General features: G+C 46.0%; 1 protein-coding gene across 2 annotated transcripts; it reads left to right on the forward strand.

Annotated features, from left to right (window-relative positions):
• Positions 1-1,929: 1,929 nt before the first annotated feature.
• FAM186B (family with sequence similarity 186 member B) lies at positions 1,930-22,690 on the forward strand. 2 transcript variants are annotated; one of them, XM_072765371.1, is made up of 8 exons: positions 7,417-7,521; positions 8,299-8,524; positions 12,463-12,645; positions 14,747-16,409; positions 16,924-17,116; positions 18,586-18,764; positions 19,495-19,677; positions 22,352-22,690. In XM_072765371.1, exons 1-8 carry the CDS (start codon positions 7,426-7,428, stop codon positions 22,464-22,466), a joined length of 2,838 nt encoding a protein of 945 aa, XP_072621472.1. In that variant the 5' UTR covers positions 7,417-7,425; the 3' UTR covers positions 22,467-22,690. The 2 variants fall into 2 exon arrangements, with proteins under 2 accessions (XP_072621471.1, XP_072621472.1); XM_072765370.1 differs by lacking the exons at positions 7,417-7,521; positions 8,299-8,524 and adding an exon at positions 1,930-2,086.
• The last annotated feature ends 270 nt before the right edge of the window (positions 22,691-22,960 follow it).

Raw genomic sequence — 22,960 nt, forward strand, 5'->3', positions numbered from 1 at the left:
GCCGCCGGACCCGGGCCCGCCGCTCGCTCCCGGCACCGGGGGCTGGACCGACGTGTCGTTCAGAACGTAGGGGTGTCTTTGCACCTCGCTAAGAGGTCTTTTTTATTCGTTGCATAGTTTTGTTTTGTGTTTTTTTTTTTTTTTTGCACTTTTAAATTCATTCATTAAACAGGTATTTGTTGGGCATCTGGTACGTGCCACGAACTGTTCCAGCGCACGGGGCAAATGGCAGGTGAAAAAAAAGCAGATCCCCTGAAATCCCTGCCCTCGGGGGGCGTACGTGCTGCTCAGGTGAGCCTGGAGTTACTTCTTCTAAGCTGGGGCTCCCGCCGAGCGGTGAAAGCGAGGCAATCATCTGTGGGCGTTAAAGATGTGAGCTAAAAAAATAAAAATATAAATAAATAAATAAATAAATAATAAAGATGTGAGCTAAATGCTGTGTTGCTCAGATCAGGGAATTGCAACCCAAAACTATTTATGAATATGCGGAAGGTTTCAGGGCTGGTGACTGACGGGGCTCCCGAGACGGGTGCAGAAGGGGATGGAGCATCTTCTCTCCAAAGCCTGGATAAAGCTGTTTCCTTTTTCCTTTTTTCGTCACCAGCTGAGCTGTATATTCTGCTCTTGGTGCAATGCAAGGGGCTGGAGGTTCGGAGCTGTGCAGGGGGGGGCCCTGCTTGCGAGGGGCTCAGGATCTCCCGGGAGAAACAGGGAAACGACCCACAGGAAGCAGAACTCCTCCTCCTCGATGAAAGGGGACAAATGGGCAGGAAGGAAGAGGGATTCATTCTGGGGGCCTTTGGTAGAGAGAAACTTCATTGTGGGTTTCTTCACAAAACCTAGAAAGCCTCAAATGAAGGGCTAGTCCTGTGGTTTTCAAACTTGATTATTGAGGCCTCAGCGCATAGCGGAAGTGGTCAGAGGTGCCATAAACCTTTACCAGTCACATTTTAATTTTTTTAATGAGATATTTCTTAGCATACGTAGGCACCTATTTAAAGAGGCAAATAATCCTATATGGTTTGTTCGTAAAAATAGCAGCGCCCTGCCTCCATCATCTCCCTCCCTGGAGGCAGGCATTTTCAGCTCTGTTAAGCTGTTTCTTTTGGCATTTACCTTCATTGCTCTGGCCCTGCTTCAGTTGCATCCCTCCCCACAGGGTGAGGAATCCAAGGAGACATGCCTATCCAAAGCCCACCTACCCCCTTCTAGGCCATATCCTAAATACTTGGGACCCTGGATCTCCCTGCCCAGCCTACCTCCTTGGATCTCTCAAAGATCCTTGGATCTCCTAGGATCTTCTCCAGAAGGACCTTGGTGATGATATGGGCATCGCTAGGCCTGAGGGAAAGCCAAGGGGCAGTTATTTGGAGCAAGAAGCTAGAGGCAAGAGCCCAAGCTGGGGTCTCCGCAGGACCCTGTGTGAGGCTCTCTCAATGTAGGACAGAGGCCTAAGTGCAGAGGAGAAGGGGGTGAGGCAAGAGCCAGGGACTGGGGGCTCCTATCTTCTAGTGTAGACTCTGAGGATTCCAGAAGTTCCAAAATTCTAATTTAGAACCAGGCTCTCCAGGTCCTTATGAAGTTAAGAGTTTAGAAGGTGGGCAGCCTGTGTGACTCAGCGTTTAGCTCCGCCTTGGGCCCAGGGCGTGATCCTGGAGTCCCACATCCCCACATTGGGCTCCCTGCATGGAGCCTGCTTCTCCCTCTGCCTTGGTCTCTGCCTCTCTCTCTCTCTCTCTCTCTCTCTCTCTCTCTCTCTCTGTGTCTCTCATGAATAACTAAATAAAATCTTTTTTTTAAAAAAAGAGTTTAGAAAGTATTTTATTTAAGTTTGTTAGCTTAATTTGTAACATTAAGATATTTGAGTAAGTTTCCCATTTGTAGTCTTGCCCCAGCTCCCATAAATAAGAGGGATAGGCTGGAGAGGTTTTGTTTGTTTGTTTAAAATTTTATTATTTTTTTATTCATGAGAGACGCAGAGGGAGAAGCAGGCTTTCTGCGGGGAGCCCGACAAAGGACTCGATCCCAGGACTCCAGGACCTGAGCCAAAAGCAGACCTTCAACCACTAAGCCACCCAGGTGCCAGGTTGGAGAATTTAACTCTTTTCCCTTCAGGTCTCCTACCCTGCCCACTGATACCTCATCCCCCATCCGCCCAAATTAATGCAATGATTTTTGTCAGCTCATTTTTCAGCTTTTATAATACTGACTACACGTGCTACTCAGAGTTGAGCCATGTAGAAAACTTTGATACTCTTCCTCTCCTGCACTTTTGATTTTTTTCCTAGAATTAATACTTACATTGCCTTTTCACTTGTTTAGCTTTCTATGAATGTATCATAAAATCTGCCTCAAAATCTTCCCCTATTTGCCTGAATCTCCTCAGAATATCTAGACACGGCAGATATTCTATCAACTTCATCTGTTTTTTTAAAAAGATTTTATTTATTCATGAGAGGCACACAGGGAGAGAGGCAGGCTCCATGCAGGGAGCCCGATGTGGTTCTCCATCCCAGGATTCCAGGATCACACCCTGGGCTGAAGGCAGCTGCTAAACCACTGAGCCACCCAGGGATCCCCTCAACTTCATCTTCTTGAAGAGATCTCTTCTGGAGCCTTCTGACCTGCTCCGAACATCTGTCAACTTGGCATCTCCTCATCTTCCTGGCATTGTTTTTTATTTCTCCCTTGTTGGATCTTTTATTTGCCAGGTTCTGTGTCTTTCTTTTTTTGTTGTTTAATTTATTCCCTCTTTTTGGAGACCATCTTTCAGAAGTTTCATGAAAAAGGGAGAGGTAAATTGTTTTGAAACTTTACATGTTTGACATTGTCATTATTCTACCCTGACACTTGATTGATTGGTTGGGTATTGAATTTCTTCAGAATTATGAAGGCATTGTGACATTACCTTCTAGCTTTCACTGTCTTGAGAAGTCTGAAGTCTTTTAACTTCTTATCCTTTGTAAGTGACTTATTCCCCAACTCTGAACCTCTTCTTGTCTCCAGTGTTCTCAGATGGCTGTAATATATCTTGGTGAGAGGGCTGTTTGTTGTGCTGGGCACTCAGGGCCCCTCACTTCTGGGAAATAATCTTGAATCATCCCATTGGTGATTTTTTCCTTTCCATTCTCTCCGTTCTTTCTTTTTGGGGACTCCTATAATCCAGATGATGGATCTGATGGACTGCTCATACCAATTTCTTATTTTTCTCTCCTACTTTCCATCGTTATTACCTTGATTCCTGGGAGATTTCCTCAATCTTCTCTTCCCGTTCTTCTACTGAGTTTTTCAATATTGTAAGGATTTTTATTACTCTCACTTTACTGTTATTTTCCAAGTATTCCTTTCTATAGCATCTTTTTTTTTTTCAGTGTTGAAATGGTTTATCTTATCTCCGAAGCTATTATTGGTACCTTTGTTTCTTCTTTCTCTGTAATCTGTTTGCTCTAAATTTCTTTTTCTATTGTTTTGGTCTCTCTCATGTTAGATTCTTTTCTTGGAGGTCTTATAATCCTTGGTTGTTTGCTTACATTAAAAGATGGGTTACTAAAAAGCCAACTGGAAACATCTGTGTTCTATGAGCTCAAGTATATGGGTGGGGCTTGTCGGCCAAGAGCTACACTGTAGGGAGCCTCTGATGTTAACATCTTTAGGTCTTCCTTCTGGACTGGTCAGCCATCTGGCGCAACCAATTCTATTTGCCATCTGGTTGCCCCATTGCTGCCTTAGGACCCATCCTTCTCTAGTCTAAGTCAATAACCACTCATCCATATGCTTTCCAATTTCCTAAAGTATTTTGCTCCTGTCTCCTCTCCTATTTCCCTGTCCTTGTGGATTTATGGCTTAAAAAAAAATCCTTTTGCTATAGTTTTAGTGTATTTTTAGTAGACCAAAATTAGATACATGTGTTCAATCTACCATTTTTACCCAGAAGCTTTAAATATATTTTATCTGTTTTTAAAACAGTAGTTTAAAATATAATATACTCAAGGAGCGCCTAGCTGTGGCTCAGTGTAACATGCAACTCTTGATCTCAGAGTCATGAGTTTGAGCCCCATGTCGGGTATACACTCAAATGTCCTACATATCATCAAAATTTTGCAGTTTATCAAAACAGCCTTGTTGACATTGAATGATTTTGTGAGATATGAAATTGAACTTATAATATTAATGCATTCTACTAAGCTATTACTTTTATCTGTTTTAGATACTAGGTTCATTCTGCAAAAGGCTTTGCTTGAAAAAGGAGGTTGGCTGCTTTTAAAAAAAGTTTTACAAACATTTTTCCTAGGCTAGTGATCATGTAAGTGTGGCTCTTTTTTTTTTTTTTTTCTTTTTAGAGAAGGTGTGGGGAGGGGCACTGAAAGAGGGAGAGAATCTTAAACACACCAATCGCAGAGCCAGTCTCATGACCCTGAGATCATGACCTGAGCTGAAATCAAGAGTTTGTCATGTTTTCATTTCCACTTAGTTCACAGTATTTGATAATTTTCCTTGGGCTTTCTTTTTTGATTTATGGATTATATAGAAGTTGTTTAATTTACAAATATTTGGGAATTTTCTAGGTATTTCTCAATTATTGATTTATAGTTTAATTCCATTATGGTCAGGAAACTTTTTTTTTTTTTTGAGGATTTATTTATTTGAGAGAGAGAGACCACCTGCTCAGGTGGTAGAGCAGAGGGAAAGAAGCAGACTCCCTACTGAGCAAGGAGCACCAATCCAGGCTCTATCCCATGGTCCTGAGATCATGAGAACATGACTTCATGATCTCAGGCGAAATCAAAAGTTGGTCGCTTAACTGACTGAGCCACCCAGGTGTCCCATTATATGATTCTAATCTTTGTAAATTTATTGATATTTATTTTAAGGCTCAAATTATTATTCCATATGCATTTGGAAATAACATGTGCCCTGCTGTTGTTGTTGGATGAGGTGTTCTATAAATGTCAATGGAATCAAGTTGGTTAATAGTGTTTTTCAAAACCTCTAAGCCCTTACTTATTTTTTTACGTCTACCAATTCCTACAAAAGAAGTATTGAAATCTCTAACTATGGTTGTGGATTTGTCCGTTTCTCCTTTCACTTCTATAACTTTTTTTGCTTCATAAATTTTGAAGCTCTGTTATTAGGTGCATTCACATAAAGGATTATATCATTTATTTTTTAAGATTTTGTTTATTATTTATTTGAGAGAGAGAGAGTACAAGCACAGGGCAGGGAGAGAGACAGAGAGGGAAAAAGCAGGCTCCCTGCTGAGAAGGCAGCCTGACATGGGGCTTAATCCCAGGACCCTAAAATCATGACCTGAGTGGAAGGTATATGCTTAACCGACTGAGCCACCCAGGGGCAATGGATTATATCTTTTTTATTAATTGACACTTATTATTTATGGAATGTGCCTCCCTTTTTATCTTTGCTAATATTTCTTATTCTGAAGTCTGATGTTAATATAGTCACCCCATCTTTCTTTTTCATTAGTATTATAATGGTTTATCCCTTTCTATCCTTTTACTTTTAATCTATTGTGTCTTTTTATTTAAAGTGTGTCTTGGGTTTTTCTTTATTGAACCTTACAATCTCTATCTTTTAATTAGCTTTCTTAGGTCATTTATATGTAATCTAATTATCAATATGATCAGGTTCAAAAGAAAGAAGAAAGGGAGGAAGAAGTGGGAAAAAGGAAAGGACCCCAGAATGGGAATTGGGAAACCAGGGTGAAGTCCGGACTCTACTTCCTGGCTCTATAACATTAGGTAAATCTCATAACTCCTCTGAGCCTTAGCTAGCTCATACATGTTTTTAAGGATGAATGAGTTATTTATAAACTACAACATGCTCTGAAATCTTAAGGGATTAAAGAACTGTCCAGTGCCAAATGTATAGACAGAGAGGTATATCTAAACTAGGGTATGAGTGCTTCAAAGAGAGAACTAGATCTCACGCATTTCTTTATTTCTAGCACATAGGCCCAGGCTTGGCATGTTACCAGTAGGTGTTCATTGGGTGAAAGAGGCAATAAAAGAACTAACTTTGAATATATGAATGAAAAGTGGGTGTCAGGTGACAAGTTATTAAGTGGCCATGACCCTGCTAAGAACTGAACTTAAAATATTTAATTCTTAAAAAAAAAATTTAATTCTTTATCTGTTAAATGGGAATACTTTTAAGTAGCATAGAAGAACAATTTGCAAGTAAACGTTTTTGTTCTTACAGATGCATTCATTCAATAAGCATTTTATTAAGTGCCTACAGAGTGCCAAGCTTGGTTCTAGGTCCTGGGCATACAACAACATCCATTTTAGACATTTGTTTTTAACTTTATTATTTATTATTAAATATTTTATTTATTTATTTGACAGAGGGGGAGAGAGAGAGAGAGCGCCAAGCAGGGAGAGTGGCAAGCAGAAGTAGAGGGAGAGATAGAAGCAGGCCTCCCACTGAGCAGGAAGCCTGACGAGGGGCTTGATCCCAGGACCCTGGGATCATAACCTGAGCCGAAGGTAGATGCTTAATCAACTGAGCCACCCAGGTATTCCTAGACACTTTTTTAAAGATTTTTTTTTTATTTATTCATGATAGACATAGAGAGAGAGAGAGGCAGAGACACAGGCAGAGGGAGAAGCAGGCTCCAGGCCAGGAGCCCGACGCAGGACTCGATCCCGGGACTCCAGGATCAAATCCTGGGCCGAAGGCAGGTGCTATACCGCTGAGCCACTCAGGGATTCCCTAGACATTTGTTTTTAAAAGCCATCTTGCAGGGCACCTGATACCAAGTGCTGACAGAGCCTTGACCCCTGGTGCAAATGCAAACATATCAACATCAATTATTAATGGGCTCTAATTTTTTTAAAAACTTCTCTTTGGGGATCCCTGGGTGGCACAGCGGTTTGGCGCCTGCCTTTGGCCCAGGGCGCGATCCAGGAGACCTGGGATCGAATCCCACGTCGGGCTCCCGGTGCATGGAGCCTGCTTCTCCCTCTGCCTGTGTCTCTGCCTCTCTCTCTCTCTCTCTGTGACTATCATAAATAAATAAAAATTAAAAAAAAAAAAACTTCTCTTTGGACAAAGAAAAAGGCCTAGTTGCTTTTTCCTATTTTTAGCCAATAATATTTAGTTTGGTAGCAGAATATTTAATGACTTAAATAAAAAGCAATAGGTCAACTTAATATATATTAGGTAATGGATAATAAGCTAGATAACCAAGCAGATAGTTGAAGGAGATTAGAAGGAGCCATTCTTCTAATCAAACTGATGATGTCACTGGAGAAAAGGTCAGTTGGAACCTGATGTCTGGCAGTTACAGGCAGAGGGTACTCAGTTACTGCCCTGGGGCCCTTAACTGCAAAGCAGCCAGCATCACATGTCCAGGCCAGGGTACCAGAGACACAGGGACATCTTTGCAACTGACAGGGTGATCCAAAAATGGAGAAAGACAGGCCCCCACAGTTGATGACCCCTGCATCAGTGAAAGCCATCATCTCAAGGATTGAGGCTGCCCAACTAACACGAGCTCAGGAGGTAACACCTGAAATGAAAAAGTCACCCTTCTATTGGGATCTGAAATGGAGACTGGGAACTAATCCCAGATTGGGGCAAGATTCCAACTCTGGGCCTTCAGGGGTCCTCAGGATCCTCAGCAAGCTGGGTTTGCAGACAGATTAATCCAAAATACCCATCTCCTAGATTGGCCTCTGTAGGGTGAGCTGGAATCAAACCACCCCCATGAGGCAGGGCACAGGAAGGGAACAGCACAATAAGGAAGCCCCAGGATGCCCCTGAGACACACAGTGGTAGGTCTTAGCAGAGCAAGAGGAGGAGCCCAGAGTTCCTGATTCAGGTCTATTCTTGGCAGCCTGTCAAGACTCCTTCAAGCTAAGCCCTAGAAATTTACAGGGAAATGGCTAAAGGCTGAAATCACCCTGCACATGAACCTTTAGTCCTTTTTTTTTTTTTTTTTAATGGGAGCCTCTGATCCTAAGGGTTTCTCAGGCCCTCATTTTTCCAGTCTGTTGTCTCTGGATCCTTGGGAGGAGAGATGTCCAGAAGTCCCTAGAAAATTTTGAAATTCTGAAGAAATGTATGCTCTGAATTTTTAGTATCCTCTCCCTTCCTGACCCGTTTTAATCATCAAACTGACATTAAGAAGAGTTAACCATCATGATCCCCAATTTACAAGTCAGAACACTAAGGCCCTGAGAGGTGAACTGATTTCTCTGAGATCACACTGCCAGGACATGGTATTCTGGCTCCAGAGTTCACTCCCCTAAACACTACAATCTGATGCTTCCCATATAGGATATTTCTTCCCAGCTCTCAGACATCTTGGACAACGTCAACTGTGTCATCAACCGCTTCCAGGAAGAATTAGGATATGATTTAAGAGAAAAGGCAAAATCTGACCAGATAGAGCAAAAGGGCAAGAACAGATTCATCTTGCTGGAGAAAATTGCCTCCTTCTCCAAAGATGCTAAGACCAAAGAGAAGCACTTGTATGAAATTCTCCACTGGCTGGGGGACTGGGGTGAGTTTGGACACTGGGTGTCTGAGAGTGGGCATCTCCCCTCCTGGACACTGGTCCCACACTTACTCCCATCTCCTCCTTGCCCCACCCCAGTTCAGCTCTCCCTGGGAGGGGAATGTGGGGCAGCAGGTGTAGAGGGAGCAAAAGACACACTGCAGTGCCTCTCCACTGAGACATTCCCCCAATCTTTTTTTTTTAATTTTTATTTATTTATGATAGTCACACACACAGAGAGAGAGAGGCAGAGACACAGGCAGAGGGAGAAGCAGGCTCCATGCACCGGGAGCCCGACGTGGGACTCGATCCCGGGTCTCCAGGATCGCACCCTGGGCCAAAGGCAGGCACCAAACCGCTGCGCCACCCAGGGATCCCACATTCCCCCAATCTTGTCACAGCAATCACATCTACTCCCCAGAGGGACAAACATATAATTGTCCAAAACAGTAGCTTATGAACATTAGCTGCATGTGTGATGAAGCCTGTCACAGATCCATTGTGACATCTCATTTTTTTAGCAGAGTTGAAACTAAAGTGAAACTCATGCTAGCTATTTTATTTATTTTTTTCCAGATTTATTAAGATGTAATTGACAAATAGCATTGTGGAAGTTTAGAGTGTACAATACAATGATTCAATAGACGTATATGTTGTGCAATGCTTGTCACAATAAGGTTAGTTGACACATCCATCATCTCACAAGTTACCCCCATTTTTTTTCCGGTGAGAACATTTAAGATCTACTCTCTTAGCATATCACAAGTATATAGTACTGCACTGTTAGTTTAGTCACCACACTGTACATTAGATCCCCAGAACGTTTTTATTTTATAACTGAAATTTTGTACCCTTTGGCCAACATCTCACCATTTCCCACCCCCAGCCCCTGATAACCAACATTCTAATGTCTGTTTCTGTGAGTTCAATTTTTTAGATTCCACATGTAAGTGAGATCATATGGTATTTGTCTTTCTCTGTCTGGTTTATTTCACTTGGCATAATACCCTCAGGGTCCACCCATGTAATGACAAATGACAGGACTTCCTTCTTTGTTTTGACTGAATAATATTTCATTGTATACAGGGGACACCTAGCTGGCTCATTTGGAAGAGCATGTGACTCTTGACCTCAGCATCATGAGTTCAAGCTCCACTTGGGAGTAGAGATAAATAAATAAACTAAAAAAAATAAGTATTTTAGGGCAGCTCCGGTGGCGCAGCGGTTTAGCGCCGCCTACAGCCCAGGGTGTGATCTTGAAGACCCAGGATCGAGTCCCACATCGGGCTCCCTGCATGGAGCCTGCTTCTCCCTCTGCCTGTGTCTCTGCCTCTCTCTCTCTCTCTCTCTCTTTGTGTGTCTGTCATGAATAAATAAATAAAATCTTTTTTAAAAAATTGAATATTTCATTGTATATACCACATTTTCTTTAACCATTCATCCATCTACTGACACTTAGCTTGGTTGTATGTCTCATCTCTTGTGAACAATGCTTCAGTGAACATTGGCATACAGATATCTCTTGGAGGTAGTGACTCCATTCCCTTTGGATATATACCCAGAAGTGGGATTGTGGGCTCATATAGTGATTGTATTTTTAATTTTTAGAAAAATCTCCATATTGTTTTCCAAAATGGTTGTACCAATTTATATTCCCACCAGCAGTGCACAAGGGTTCCCTTTTCTCCACGTCCTGACCAACGCTTGTTATCTCGTCTTTTTTCAAAATAGCCATTCTATCAGGTATGAGGAAATATCTCATTGTGGTTTTAATTTGTGCTTCCCTGATGATGAGTGATGTTGAACACCTTTTCATGTACCTGTTGGCCATTTGTATGTCTTTTTTAGAAAAATGTCTATTCAAAAAAAAGTCTATTCAGATCCTTTATTTCTTTCATGTATGTGTTTAATCATAGGGTTGAATGGAATAATAGATATAATCTGGCTCTATATCCTTATATCCTTTCTCATTACAAATGAGAAAATTAAAAATATCCTTATATCCTTTCTCATTACAAATGAGAAAATTAAAAATAACAAATGCATCTTTTTTTTTTAAGATTTTATTTATCTATTCATGAGAGACAGAGAGAGAGGCAGAGACACAGGCAGAGGGAGAAGCAGGCTCCCTGCAAGGAGCCCAGTGCGGGACTTGATCCCAGAACTCCAGAACCATGACCAGAGCCAAAGGCAGTTGCTCAATCACTGAGCCACCCAGGCGTCCCAAGAGGCTTTTTCCCTATGTTCTTCTAGGAGTTTTAGGGTTTTAGGTCTTTAATCCACTCCAAGTTAATTTTTTGTGAATAGTGTAAGATGGGAGTTCAATTTCATTCTTTTGCATATGACTGTACAGGTTTACCAACATCACTCATTGAAGAGCCATCCTTTACCCACTTTGTATTCTTAGCTCACTTGTCAAATATTAGTTGCCCATAAATGCATGGGTTTATTTCTGGGTCCTTGATTCTATTCCATTTGTCTTTATATCTATTTTTATGCCAATACCATATTGTTTTGATTACTATAACTTTGTAATATGGTTTGAAATCAGGTAGTATGATGCCTTCAGCTTTGTTCTTTTTCTCAAGATTGCTCTGGCTATTTGGGGCCTTTTGTGGTTCTATATGAATTTTAGGATTGTTTTTTCTGTTTCTGTGAAAAATACCATTGGGATTTTGATAGAGATTTCATTGAATCTAAAGATGGCTCTGAGGTGGCAATATGGACATTTTAAATAGTATTGTCTTCCAATTCATGAACATCGAGTATCTTTCCATTTATATGTGTCTTCTTCAATTTCTTCCATCAACGGCTTACAGTTTCCAGTGTAGAGATCCTTCACCTCCCTGGTTAAATTTATTTCTAAGTATATTATTGTTTTTGATGCTGTTGTAAGTGGGATTATTTTCTTTCTTTTTCAGAGGGTTTATCATTAGTATATAGAAATGCAACTGATTTGGAAAGAGAACTTTATTTTTCTTTATTTTTGAGAGAGAGAGTGCGCACACATGCATGCAATGGGGGAGAGGGTCAGAGAGAGGGAATCCCAAGCAGGCTCCACACCCAGTGTGCAGCCTGATGTGGGTCTCAATCCCAATACCCTGAGATAATGACCTGAATTGAAATCAAGAGTCAAATGCTTAACTGACTGAGTTACCCAGGTGCCCTGAAATGCAGCTTATTTTTGTATGTTGATTTTGTATCCTGCAACTTTACTGAATTTATTAGTTCTAATAGGTTTTTTTGGTGGAATACGTCAGGTATTTCATAGAGGAACCCACAGGTGATATTCAAAGTACTTAATGACCCTTACTGCGTGGGCACTGGGGCAACAGCATTGAAGCCAGCTGTAAACAATTGGTGTAGCCACTTGAGTGTAGACCAACCATACTTCAGCCTTGGAGCCAGGTGCGATCCCCATTAAGATCAGAGTTATACCTTCATGAGACCTTACTCTGCGCTGAAGTTGGGCAGATGCTGCTGTTGGAATAAGATGGTATAAAGGAATGTGCCCCACTTCCTTCATACTGCCCTGCCCCCAAGGAGTTCTCAGTTCTGTGGTGGTTCAGCTGCCCCCATAAACTAAGCAGGGTTGTTCACTCCAGTTAATTCAATTGTCCAGATACTGAATTAGGCAATGGGGATAGAGCAATAGCAAGGCAGACACATCCTTGGCCTTATAGCTAAACAACAATACTGTTTAATGTCTATTGCATATTTTCTTCACATCAGGCCTCATGTTAATCATTTCACATGTATTATCTCATTTAAATCTCTACCCAACCCTCTTAGAGGCACATATGCTGAGACTCGGAGAAATAAGTAACTTCCCTAACATCACACAGCTAGTCAGAGGTGAATCCAGTCCAACCTCAAAGCCCAACTCCTTGGGTCTCCCTAGAGGACAGATTGCACTCAGCCTGTACCTCCCACTCCTTCTCCAGGTGACAGTCTGACCTATGAGCTCAGGAAGAGGAAGGGTAAGGAGGAAGAGGAAGCTCTGGATGAATGGATCAATGTGATGGAAAAGGTGTTACCTCTCTCCCTCATTGCCACCAAAGGAGGCATCGAGTCTCTCATTTCCCTTTGCTCTACTCTCATTGAAGGACAAAAGAAAAGGACACAAAGTAGGTTCCAAGAGCACCTGGGAGGAGTGCTGGGTGGGTGGATGCCATCTCAGAGGAAGAAGTCACAATCACATACTGGGGTCTATGGGGGTCTTTCTGACTCTCCTCCATACCAAAGCCTTATATGAGATGGAGAGGCAGTAGTGAGAGGCTGGGATGTTGAACCCAGGCTGAGCACTGAGTAGTTTTGTGCTGTCCCTCTGGGCTGGAGGAAGGAATAATGTGGAGACAGATCCTTGCTGGTGCTTCCTGGAGCTGTAGCCTCATGGAAGTCCTGGGAATCAAGGGTAGAAGGCCAGGAAGGCTGGATGGAGTTTGTAGCTAGAACCCAAAGACTTTCCTTTCCAAGACTCAGCCAGAGGCCCTTCCAGAACCTTCTCAATTGTGGCTGCTCCAGAAATGGTCAGTCAACAATATGTCTCAACCTTGAAATTTTACTCCTATCAGCACTGGTAGGGACCTGAGATTATGAACTCCTACATTTTGTAGATGAGAACATGAAAGCTCAGAGAAGAGAAAGGACCACAAAAAACAAGAAGCTATGGCAAAACCAGACCCCACACTTAGAGGTTGTCTGGCTTTTAATCTTATGCCAGAGCATGAGCTTCACCGTGTGACAGATTTGATTTTTGAATCCTGTGTGCCAATTTCTCGCTTAGTGACTTTGAGCAAGTTATTTCATCTTTCTGAAACTCACTCTCTTCATATACAAAACGAGGAGCCCACTGCCCATTTGCAGGGTTCCACTGGGTATGAGGCACCTGGCACCAAGCTTAAAACGTGCTCAGGACTTAATAAACAGTAGGTCACATTAGTGTCTTGCCATTGATTCTCATGGCCAGGTTCCTTATCAAGCAAGATGGATAGTTGGGGGAGGGAGGAGACAGTCTCTCCTACAATCCTTACCACATTATGTCTTGAAATATAGTTATTTGTATACTCATTTCCCTACTAGATTATAAACTCCTGAAGGGCAAAAGCTATGTCTTATTTGTTCCTTCCTAGGGATCAGTTATTGAGCACTCACTAGGTACCTGGTACTGTGCTTGCCACTAGACATGCATGATCTAGTGAAGTCCTCTGAGTAGATGCTGTGGTTATCCCCATTTTTCAGAAACAGAGGCCAAGATGGAACCAAGATGGAAACCAAGATGGAAACTTGCCTAAAGCAAGTTGTAAGGATGGGATTCAAACTCAAGTTATCTGATTCCAGAATTCAAGCTCTGAACCACTAGGCCATATGGTCTCTCTGACAACATGAGCTAAATCCTAGCTTGACTTCAATGCCATTTAATTTCCATATACCCTTTAGCCTCTCATCCAAAGTTAGCCAGTGGTTTTTTTCTGTCAGTGATGTTTGTTGAATGGGCAAATGAATGGATGCTCCAAAATAATCACTCAGCAGCCCTACATATGGTAGATCAAGGGGGTACCCCTATGATCATGACCCAGCCCTGAGTAGCTGAGGTTTATAAACAGGTTTGAACAGAGCACTCAGTCTTTATGTGCATTTTCCTGGGGAGAAGGTCCCCTGCTTTCATTAAAGTATCAAAGGAGTTCATGACCCCTCAGTTGGAAAAAAAAAAAAAAAAGTAGTCATTAAAAAAATACCCAACACAGGAACAGTTGCAGAACCCTGTGATAAATTCTCTCTGGTAACAGGCAAGGGAAACAGCTTCTCAGGTGGTCTGGAATCTAAGTGCCAGATAGGCTTCCAGAGTTTGAGTAGTTGGCCAAAAAGAGCCAAACATGGATACTGAGGCTGGGAAGTAGCATGATTTAGAAAAGTTACTTTACTCTAGGGAAATATATAGGATCAGAAGTCCATTGAGTTGAATTGAACTGACTTGAATGGTTTCAGGCCCCATGGGCCCTGCGGGTGCTTCGGAGCTGAAGACCCTGGCAGGTAAGCTCTGGGCAAGCTCTGAGCCTGGCAGAGACCTCTCCTGACAGCATCTCCCCCAGCCTCACGTATTGCCTCAGCTCCTTATTCTTGCCAAAGGCTTAAGAGGGTTGAATGGGGAATTTGGCCACGCAGGGTGTGAAGTATCAGTATAATCCTTGGCACCCATGGGAGTTTGCTGCCTCTGTTCTCTCCTAGTATCCAAACACACCTTCTGGCAGAACTGGTGGGAACAAGGCCCCCCCAAATCTACATCCTACCCTCAGCCACTGAGCCCAGAGCAGATGCTGCAGGACAAGCACACTACCTGCATGAAGGTCTCTGAGGTGAAGTCCATGCTGCAGGAGCTCCTGGACTCTACCATATTCAACCAGGGGGAGGTCAGAGCCATCAGGTACATGTCTGCCATGGTGGAGAACCTCAACAAGGCCCTGACCCTCCAGCACAAGGAGCACAGTAACCTAGAGACCAAATATAGGAACCTGAAAATAGAGATGACCCAGGAACTGAGCAGCCAGCGGCTCTATTTCCAGAATTCCCTCCAAGTTCTCCAGACCAAGAGGGATGCCTTACTAAAGCAGGTAGAGATTCTAGGGGGGAAATACCATGACCTTCTCCTGATCAAGCACTCCTTAGAGTTCCAGCTGAAGAAGGCACAGTCTGCTAGAAACCAGGCAGAAGAAGTGGCCACAATCTTGGTTGACTCCCGGGGACCCCCTGAGAAAGAGACCCTCCCAAAGAAAGAAACCATCACGGAGGAGACCCAACAGGAACACAAGAAGGAGGAGTTGCTTTTGTCCCTGCCCCCAGGTTCCATGGCCACAGCCTGGGACAGTGATCCTAGGCCTTCAGCGTCTCAGCCACTTTCCATCATGACCATGCAGTCTAGGATTGCAGATGTGTACAGCAGCAAGGACACTGAGCATCTCCAGTCCATGTTGCCATCCTCCGTGGATCACAGGTTTCCTAAGAAATGGGAAAGACCTGTGGCAGAGAGCCCAGGCCACCAAGTCAAAGACCAGACAGACTTCCAGAAAGCATCCCAGGAGAAGGAAGGCCTCCAAATGAAGTCTCATTCAAGGGTGCAGCTGTCCCCAGAGAGCTCTGAGAAGGTGGACTTGGAGAGCAAGGTGGAGCGCAGGGAAGAGGAACTCAGCTGGGAGAGGCAGAGGCAGCAGTGGCTGGAGGAGCAGGAGATGTGGCTACAGCGGCAGAAGAAATGGGCCCTGCTGGAGCAGGAGCACCAGGAGAAGCTGCATCAGTGGGAGGTGGAAGAGGCACTGAGAGAGCAGCAGCAGAGGTTGGGCCAGCAGGAGAAAGAGCAAGGGGGCCCACGGAGAGAGACGGGGCAGCCAGGGGAGCACGTGGACAGGGTGCTCTTCATGACCACCAGGCGCTGGAGGGACTTGGAGAAGGCATCCCTGGCGCCTCCCCCAAGCCGGGCCCAGTCTGCTCACCCAGGCGGGAGGCCACACTTGTCCCCCAGGGCCCAGCAGCCGGCCCCCAGAAACCAGAGGAACCTGAGTTCCGCCAAGTCTGCCCAGAAACCACGGGCCTGCCAGGTTCCTACCAAACCCAAGAAATTAGCCTCCTTCCCTGTCTCGGGGACATCCATCCAAAAGGTGTCCCGGCCTCCTTTGCACGTATCCCCAGTAACTCTCAAGGGGAAAGTATACCGCATGGACGTGGAAGCCCAGAGGAAGAACCTGCAGCTCCTGAGTGAGGAGGCTGAGCTGGGGCTGCCCCACTACCTGCGCAGCAAGGCACTGGAGCTCACCACCACCACCATGGAGCTGAGCATGCTCCGGCTGCAGTGCCTGTGCCATAGGTACATCCTCTACAAGCGCTTCCAGAACCTCCGGTAGGTACTCCTGGCATGTGCACCCACTGCAGTGTGCGGGCAGAGCCAAAACCCAAATGGAGGGGAGAAGTATAGGGCAAATGGGGATGGAGAAGATACCCCAGATGAGGACAAGGTCTCCTGAGGGAGGGGACTGGCAAAGAGCATCTGACCCTGGGGCCTTGGGCAACCCTGAAGGTGTGGGAGGTCGGGGCGCTTACATACACACTCTGCTCTTCCCGCAGTGGGCTTCACCTCTGAGCCCCCTTCCTTACTTCTTCCTATCGCCCCATCCATAAGGCACCTAATGCACTCCCCTGCTTGCCTTACCCTCTCTTCCTGTTTCCAGCCAGGCACCAAGGCTCCTCATCAGTCACCACCTTGCACTTCTCTACCTCCTACTTTCCTCAGCTCTCGCCAACCTCAGTTTCTCTCCTTGCTATGGGGCATTACAAACATAGGGTCCTACCTGGTTAATGGATTTGAGGGAGCAGGAGACCCTTTCACCCACGAAATCACTTCCTTCATTTCCCAGACAGGAAGTGATCAACCACATACAAGTCATCCGAGAAACAGGGACTACCTACAAGGCCCAGAACCTCTATGTCTTCCTCGAAAACATCGACAATCTGCAGAACTTCTGGCTGCAGGCCTGGACAGACAAGCAGAAGGACGTGGAGGAGAAGCGCCGAGAGTGCCTGAGCAGCATGGTGACCATGTTCCCCAAGGTGGGCCTCTCCTGTCAGGGGTCAGCGTGACCAGCAGGGAGGGGGCCAGGAAGTGAGCCCGTGGGGCTGTGGGGTGTAAAGGAGGCAGCAGAAGGGAACCGAGAGGCCAGGTGAAAGCCTCTGAGCCAGGAGGAGGCAAGGCTGGAGGTGCCTGAGTGTGAGGAAGGGCAGCTTTCCAATTTCCATGTATGGGGAGAGAGAGAGGGAGAGAGAGACCCTCAAAAAAAGCTGTACAAGAAAGACTCTTCTGGAGAGGGGAGGCAGCTGGACCCATGCAGTCCCAGCTTCATGCTCAAGATCTCCCTCCTGCATGGGTCCCTCTGTCCTGCCCCTGTGGGTTCTGGTTGCTTTCCCTGCTTGGTCACAGCTGTCCTTTTCACCCACACACTGGGTTCTCACTTTGCTTCTCTCTGGGGGGTGGCTCCCTTGCTTTCCAGATGCCAGGTCTCCTCCAGACACTTCTGGTCCCAGGTTCCTGACAGATAAAATCACTGAGACCCAGGTGGTCTGAAAATGTCTTTACTTCCTACCCTCACTCTGAACCAACAGTTTGCCTGGATACAGAAGTCTAGGTTAGAATTCATTTTCCATCTCAATTTTGACAGCTCTGCTCAATGCTTTCTAGGTTTTGGTGTTGCCATTGACAGTATAAAGTCACTCTGAGGTCTGATCCATGGGTTTGACCTGTTTTTATTCTCTGAGGGTCAGCTTCAGGTTCCCTTGTTAACAGGGGTCAGAGAAGCAGCAAATACCAACATGGTCCACAGACAGGGGGCTAGCTGGCAGTTCGGGGGGGGGGTGGAGGAGGGTGGGGATTGGAAAATCACAGCATTGGCTAAGACTCCCCAGGGAATCCCCCTAGGATTGGGCCAGGAGGGCAACCCACCCCACCCCAAGTCTGGGGGAAGCTGAGGCACGCGGTGTAGGTGCTGACGTTGGGCAGTTGGAGGAGCCTTGGCCTTGAGGCCATCCCCCAAAGTCCCTTTCCTATCACTTTCTCTTAGTTCTGGTCATCTCCCGCAGGTATCTTGACTTGCTAAGTTCGTTTTGAGATTGAGAGGGAAAGGGACTATATGAAGTTCTCTGGGTAACTAGGAGGGTTCCCTCAGCCCCTTACACAGAGCCAGGGCAGGAGCTGGATAAAAAGATGCCCAGATCATTCTAGGCACAACCTGGCCTCATGTCATGAACGCTGAGTGCCCTCTTGAGTTCCAGCTGTTTTGGCTTCCTTTTGTTTTTTCCTGTTTTGCTCATTGTCCAGCTTCTCTAAAACAAAGAGAAAACAGGAACTAATGTAGCAAGTAATACTTCAAGGAATTTTTAGGAAATTTGACTTGGGGACCCCAGGAGTCTCTGATGGGAGGGATTCCCTGGGGCTTTTACCTTCTCTTCTCAGCCCTGAGTCAGGACATGCTCTAGAGGGGGGATAAATTCCTGTCTCCCTGATGCCTCTCTGCTGGTTCCTCTAGCTCCAGCTGGAGTGGAATGTTCATCTGCACACTCCTGTGGTCACCAACCCAAAGTCAAGGAAAAGCAAACCACCCCCGTCCTACCTCCAGCACACGCACTCCTGTAACCCCTCCTGCAAGCAGTCCCCAGAGCACTTCCCATCCAAGCACTGGGAATGTGTGCCCCTGCGCATGGCCCGGTAGGTGCAGGGAAGCTGGTGGGCGACCCACTGGATGGGTGGGGAGAGACGGAACAGGCTGGGGTGGTCAGACTGGGGAGATTGGCAGCTTGGTGAAAGCACAGACAGGCAAAGCTCACCTCACGAGTTGCAAGAGGTCTGTCTTCTCAGCCGCCCTGCTCAGCTCTGGCCATTGGCCCAGATGAGGGTGTGTGTATGTATGTGTGAGATGACGTGGGCTTCAGAAGCCAGCCCAGCCAAGCAGATGTCAAACTGCAACTGAAAGACTCTGAGGACCCACAGCTGAGAGCTTACAACCATTTCTGCCCTGCACATTGTTGGTCTAGCACCTGTTATTGGTCTGCCCATATAAACAAGCCTGATCCTTCCCACCATGTGACCTCCAGGCTCAGAAAGAGATACCATGAACCTCTGGGTGGTCAAGAAGACTCCCAACCTCACCAAGTATGGCCCTGTGCAGGGCAGCCCAGGAGCATGTGCCTAGAAGAAGAGAGGCTATCCCAGCACCCTTCCAGCAGCTCCTCAGCCAGAGGAGCTCCAGGGAGGTGAGGCTTAGAGATAAGGGGAAGATAGATGACAGGATGGTGGTGACAACTATTCAAGAGGGAAAGAAAACAAGATCTGAGGTCTTGGGCCTTATGGCCTTGGAGAGCTGGTTACTTCTCAGTCTCCCTCCCTCTGTGTATCTAACACTTTGTCTCTTTCTACACTTTCAATCTCCATGCCCCAGCCATCAGGAGAACCAGATGGAGGCCGTCTGGAAGACTGATGTGGCCTCCTCTAGTCAACCGATAGAAAAGAAGACTCCCCCCAGCCTGCTCTGGGACCAGCTAGGAGGGTACCCAGATATTCCCCGGCTGTTGGCCTTGGATGTGCATTCATCCTTCCAAAAAAGCTTAAGGTCCCTCAAGGGGTAAGGAGCAAGCCTGGATGGTTAATCTGGATTCGGGGAGACCTTCCCACTGAGGGCAGAGGCCAGTATACATACTATCACTGTCCAGCTGCCCAAGACATCTCTTTTCAAACATTCATAACAACCTCACTTATTGTAGTACCTCAGCCAGGGAGATGCTGACCTGCCTTATCAGCCACCCGCTTGGGTCCCCATGCCACCATTCCAGTCCTCTCAGAGGACTTTCCGTAGTGTGTCAGAAGATTGCTGTGCAGGTGTTCACTTCCCACTGTTGCCTGAGCCGCACATGAGTTGGCTCAGGAGGTAAATTCTGCCCAAGGCCTGGGGGTTGTTCTCATGGAGAGCCAGGTGCGGGAATGGAATGATGAAGGAAGCCAAGAATCTCATGATGAGCTTGACACTTGGGTCTGGCCCTGGCTTTGGCAGTCTCATTTCCTTCCTGCCTTCGAGAATTGTTCCCGGGAAGAGCAGCTAAGGGGAAGAGGCAGGACTCAGTGGGCCAACAAGAGGCTTTTCTAATTAGGAAGGTTCAATTCTCCTTTGCCCCTCCGGATTTGGAGACGTCACCGTTGAAGACTCAAGTGCCTTTGAGGGAGCCTTTTTAGATTTTTAGAATCAATCCCAGCTGTCTCTGCAGCGCAGGCTCTGCCCCAATTACAGATCTTTGACAGATAGAGGGCACTAATGCCTGCCAGTCTAGATCTAACCAGAAGCAAGGCTGTAAGATGCTGCTGCTGCCCTGTCCTCCAGACAGGGATTTAAGGAAGACAGGGTGACATGGTAATGTCAAAGAAGGCTGGTCCTTGGCTCTGCTTCTGCTCTGAAGTGGGCCTGAGGGTCCCAGCTAGTGCATAGATAACCTGGTTTCCAGTTCCTGGAGAATTGCTGAGAGGTAGGTGTGTGTCTGTGTACCTGTATATGTGTATGTTGTTAGTTGAGTTGGATAAAGCAATTAATTGAAAGTCACCAAAACAATACTGTGGCAGAACTCGGGAACCCAGGGGTCAACGGGGCCCTGCCCCGCTAAGATTTGGCTAATCTTGCCCGAGCCCCACCCCCCCAACAGTCTCTTCTCCCCAAGCTCCTCCTCTGCCTCCCTGCCAGGGCCTGGGCTTTGCCTGGCACCTGCTTTAATCTGAGGCCCCAACCCCTATGTTCTCCCACATGCATAAATACGTATACATAAATATCAAGAATACGTACTCCACTTAGGCCCTGAGCATTTCATGATGGTAACTTTTTGAAGATTTAGTGGGGGCTGTTGGGGAAAGGGAATCACAGTGAACAGCACCAAACAGCCTCCTTTCTTCCCCTCTCTCTGGCATAACATGCAAAACTCAAAGACTCCTTCCTATCTCATGCAGAGCTGTTCCACCCACACGCAGGCCTCCACTGGGATCTCAGCTTCAGGCTTAAGCACTTATCAAAATATTGTTCCCGGCAAAGACAGCTTCTCCTTTCCAGGGGAATTTAGGTGAATACAATTTTCTTCCCCCTTTTAAAACTCCATGCAAGTTTATTCAATGTATCCTACTATCAGGTATAGAGGCAAGGCCCTGCTTCTTCTTTCTTCTTGATCTGCATCCCAGGTTGGCACCACCTACCTGCATGTCAGTCTGGTCCTGGATGGTTCAGTGAGGGGGCTCCCGGTGTTGTCTTGGGACCCCGTTAATTGTGGCATGGGATCTGCTACTCTCATGAAAGTTCTCTGCTGCTCAAGCTACTGCTGCCTGGGGTGGGGGTGGGGTAGCCATGCTGCTTTCTTTGTGAGGGCTCCTTGCATAGACACATTCTGCTTCCACTCCTAGAGTGTGCTTTCTCTTTGGTTGCCTGTCCCTGGCTCACCAAGAATACTCACATCCAGCAGCTGTGTGGTCTCAGGTCACTCACTTCTTTGCAATTCTATCATCAGCTCCCCTGACCCAGGTCACAGCACCATCTAGTTTCATAACTAGGACCAACTGCACACCACCTGCCCCATGCTCCTGCCTGAAATGGACAGCTTGGCTTTATCTACAGCCCCTGGGATGTCCTCTCAGAATGTGAGGAAAGGCTATTCATCTTCCCTCTGTGGTTTGGGAACTAGAAAGGTCGTGTCCCTCAAAAATCAGCAGACCCCCTCCTCCAAGAGCTTTCTGTTTTGTCTTATAAACATCTCCCCTGGGCTCTCCATCTGACAGGTAAGATAGCTGTGTGCCTGCACATACCAAATACGGCCTGCAGTTGGAGAAGAATCTTAACCCCGACTACGCGCCCTGCCCTCCATTGCTCAGGGCCTATTCCTGCACAGCTAAAGTACACAGTGTTTCACATGTGTGGTCGAGATGCAGCGAGCACAGATCTCCAACCTGCTGCAGACAGAGGAGAGGGCTTATAACTTGGTTTCTGGGAAGGAGAGTAGATGGGAGTGGAGAGGAAGGAACAGGGAAGAGTGAGGGGCGGGAAGAGGAAGTATTCTGTGATGTGAGACAAAAGGCAGATCACAAGAGGAGAAGCAGAGCCCGTGGGATGGGGCAGAAATGTTAGGTTAAGTGGTTCCGTGTCCGGATCAAGTCTGGGCACAGCTCTGGACTGCCTCCCAGAGGTGACTAGGGAAGCTCTTGGGTGGGCTGGGTGGGCTGGGTGGGCATTGTCTCAGCTGCTCTCCAATCCATGATTGACTTAACTCTTTCAGTGTCTTGACAGCTGAAGGAAAGGAACACCAGGAAGCCCCAGATGAGTCAGCCAAGCTTGTCTGTAAAAAGTCAAATGAGTCCTTTCCTGGAGCCCTAAAAAGCCAGAAGGATTGAGACAATCTCAGTCCCCACTCCCTCCCTTAGTCAGTGATTCTCAAACTTCAGGGTGACTAAAAATCACATGGGAACTTGTTTCAAATGCAGGTTTCCAGCTGGTGTTTTTAAACAAACATCCTGGGTATTGCTAAGTAGCCCTAGAACTTTGAGAAACACTCCTTTCCCCCTTCAGTCCCCAAAATGTACGTTTTTAATAAAATAGAGACGTGTTTATTTTTAAAGATTTCTGTGTTGTTTCTGAAACCCACATCTCCCGAACTCATTTTTGGAACCAGGTCCATGACCACCTGGCCCCAGAGCTGGACGCCAATCAGGAGGGATTCCCCCAGTGGGGTCTCTACCTTTTGGAAGCCAATAAGCTGAGATGGCCACAATTAGTGCCTGGCACACAGTAGGCACCAGTCACTTTTAATCAGAGACATGGACAGATAAGTAAGTGGTGTGCTGAAGATTAGCCTGAAAGCTCAGAAGGTAAGAACAAAAGGAGATAC

The sequence above is a fragment of the Vulpes vulpes genome, chromosome 8 (assembly GCF_048418805.1).
Source record: "Vulpes vulpes isolate BD-2025 chromosome 8, VulVul3, whole genome shotgun sequence".
In the NCBI taxonomy this organism is placed as follows: Eukaryota; Metazoa; Chordata; class Mammalia; order Carnivora; family Canidae; genus Vulpes; species Vulpes vulpes.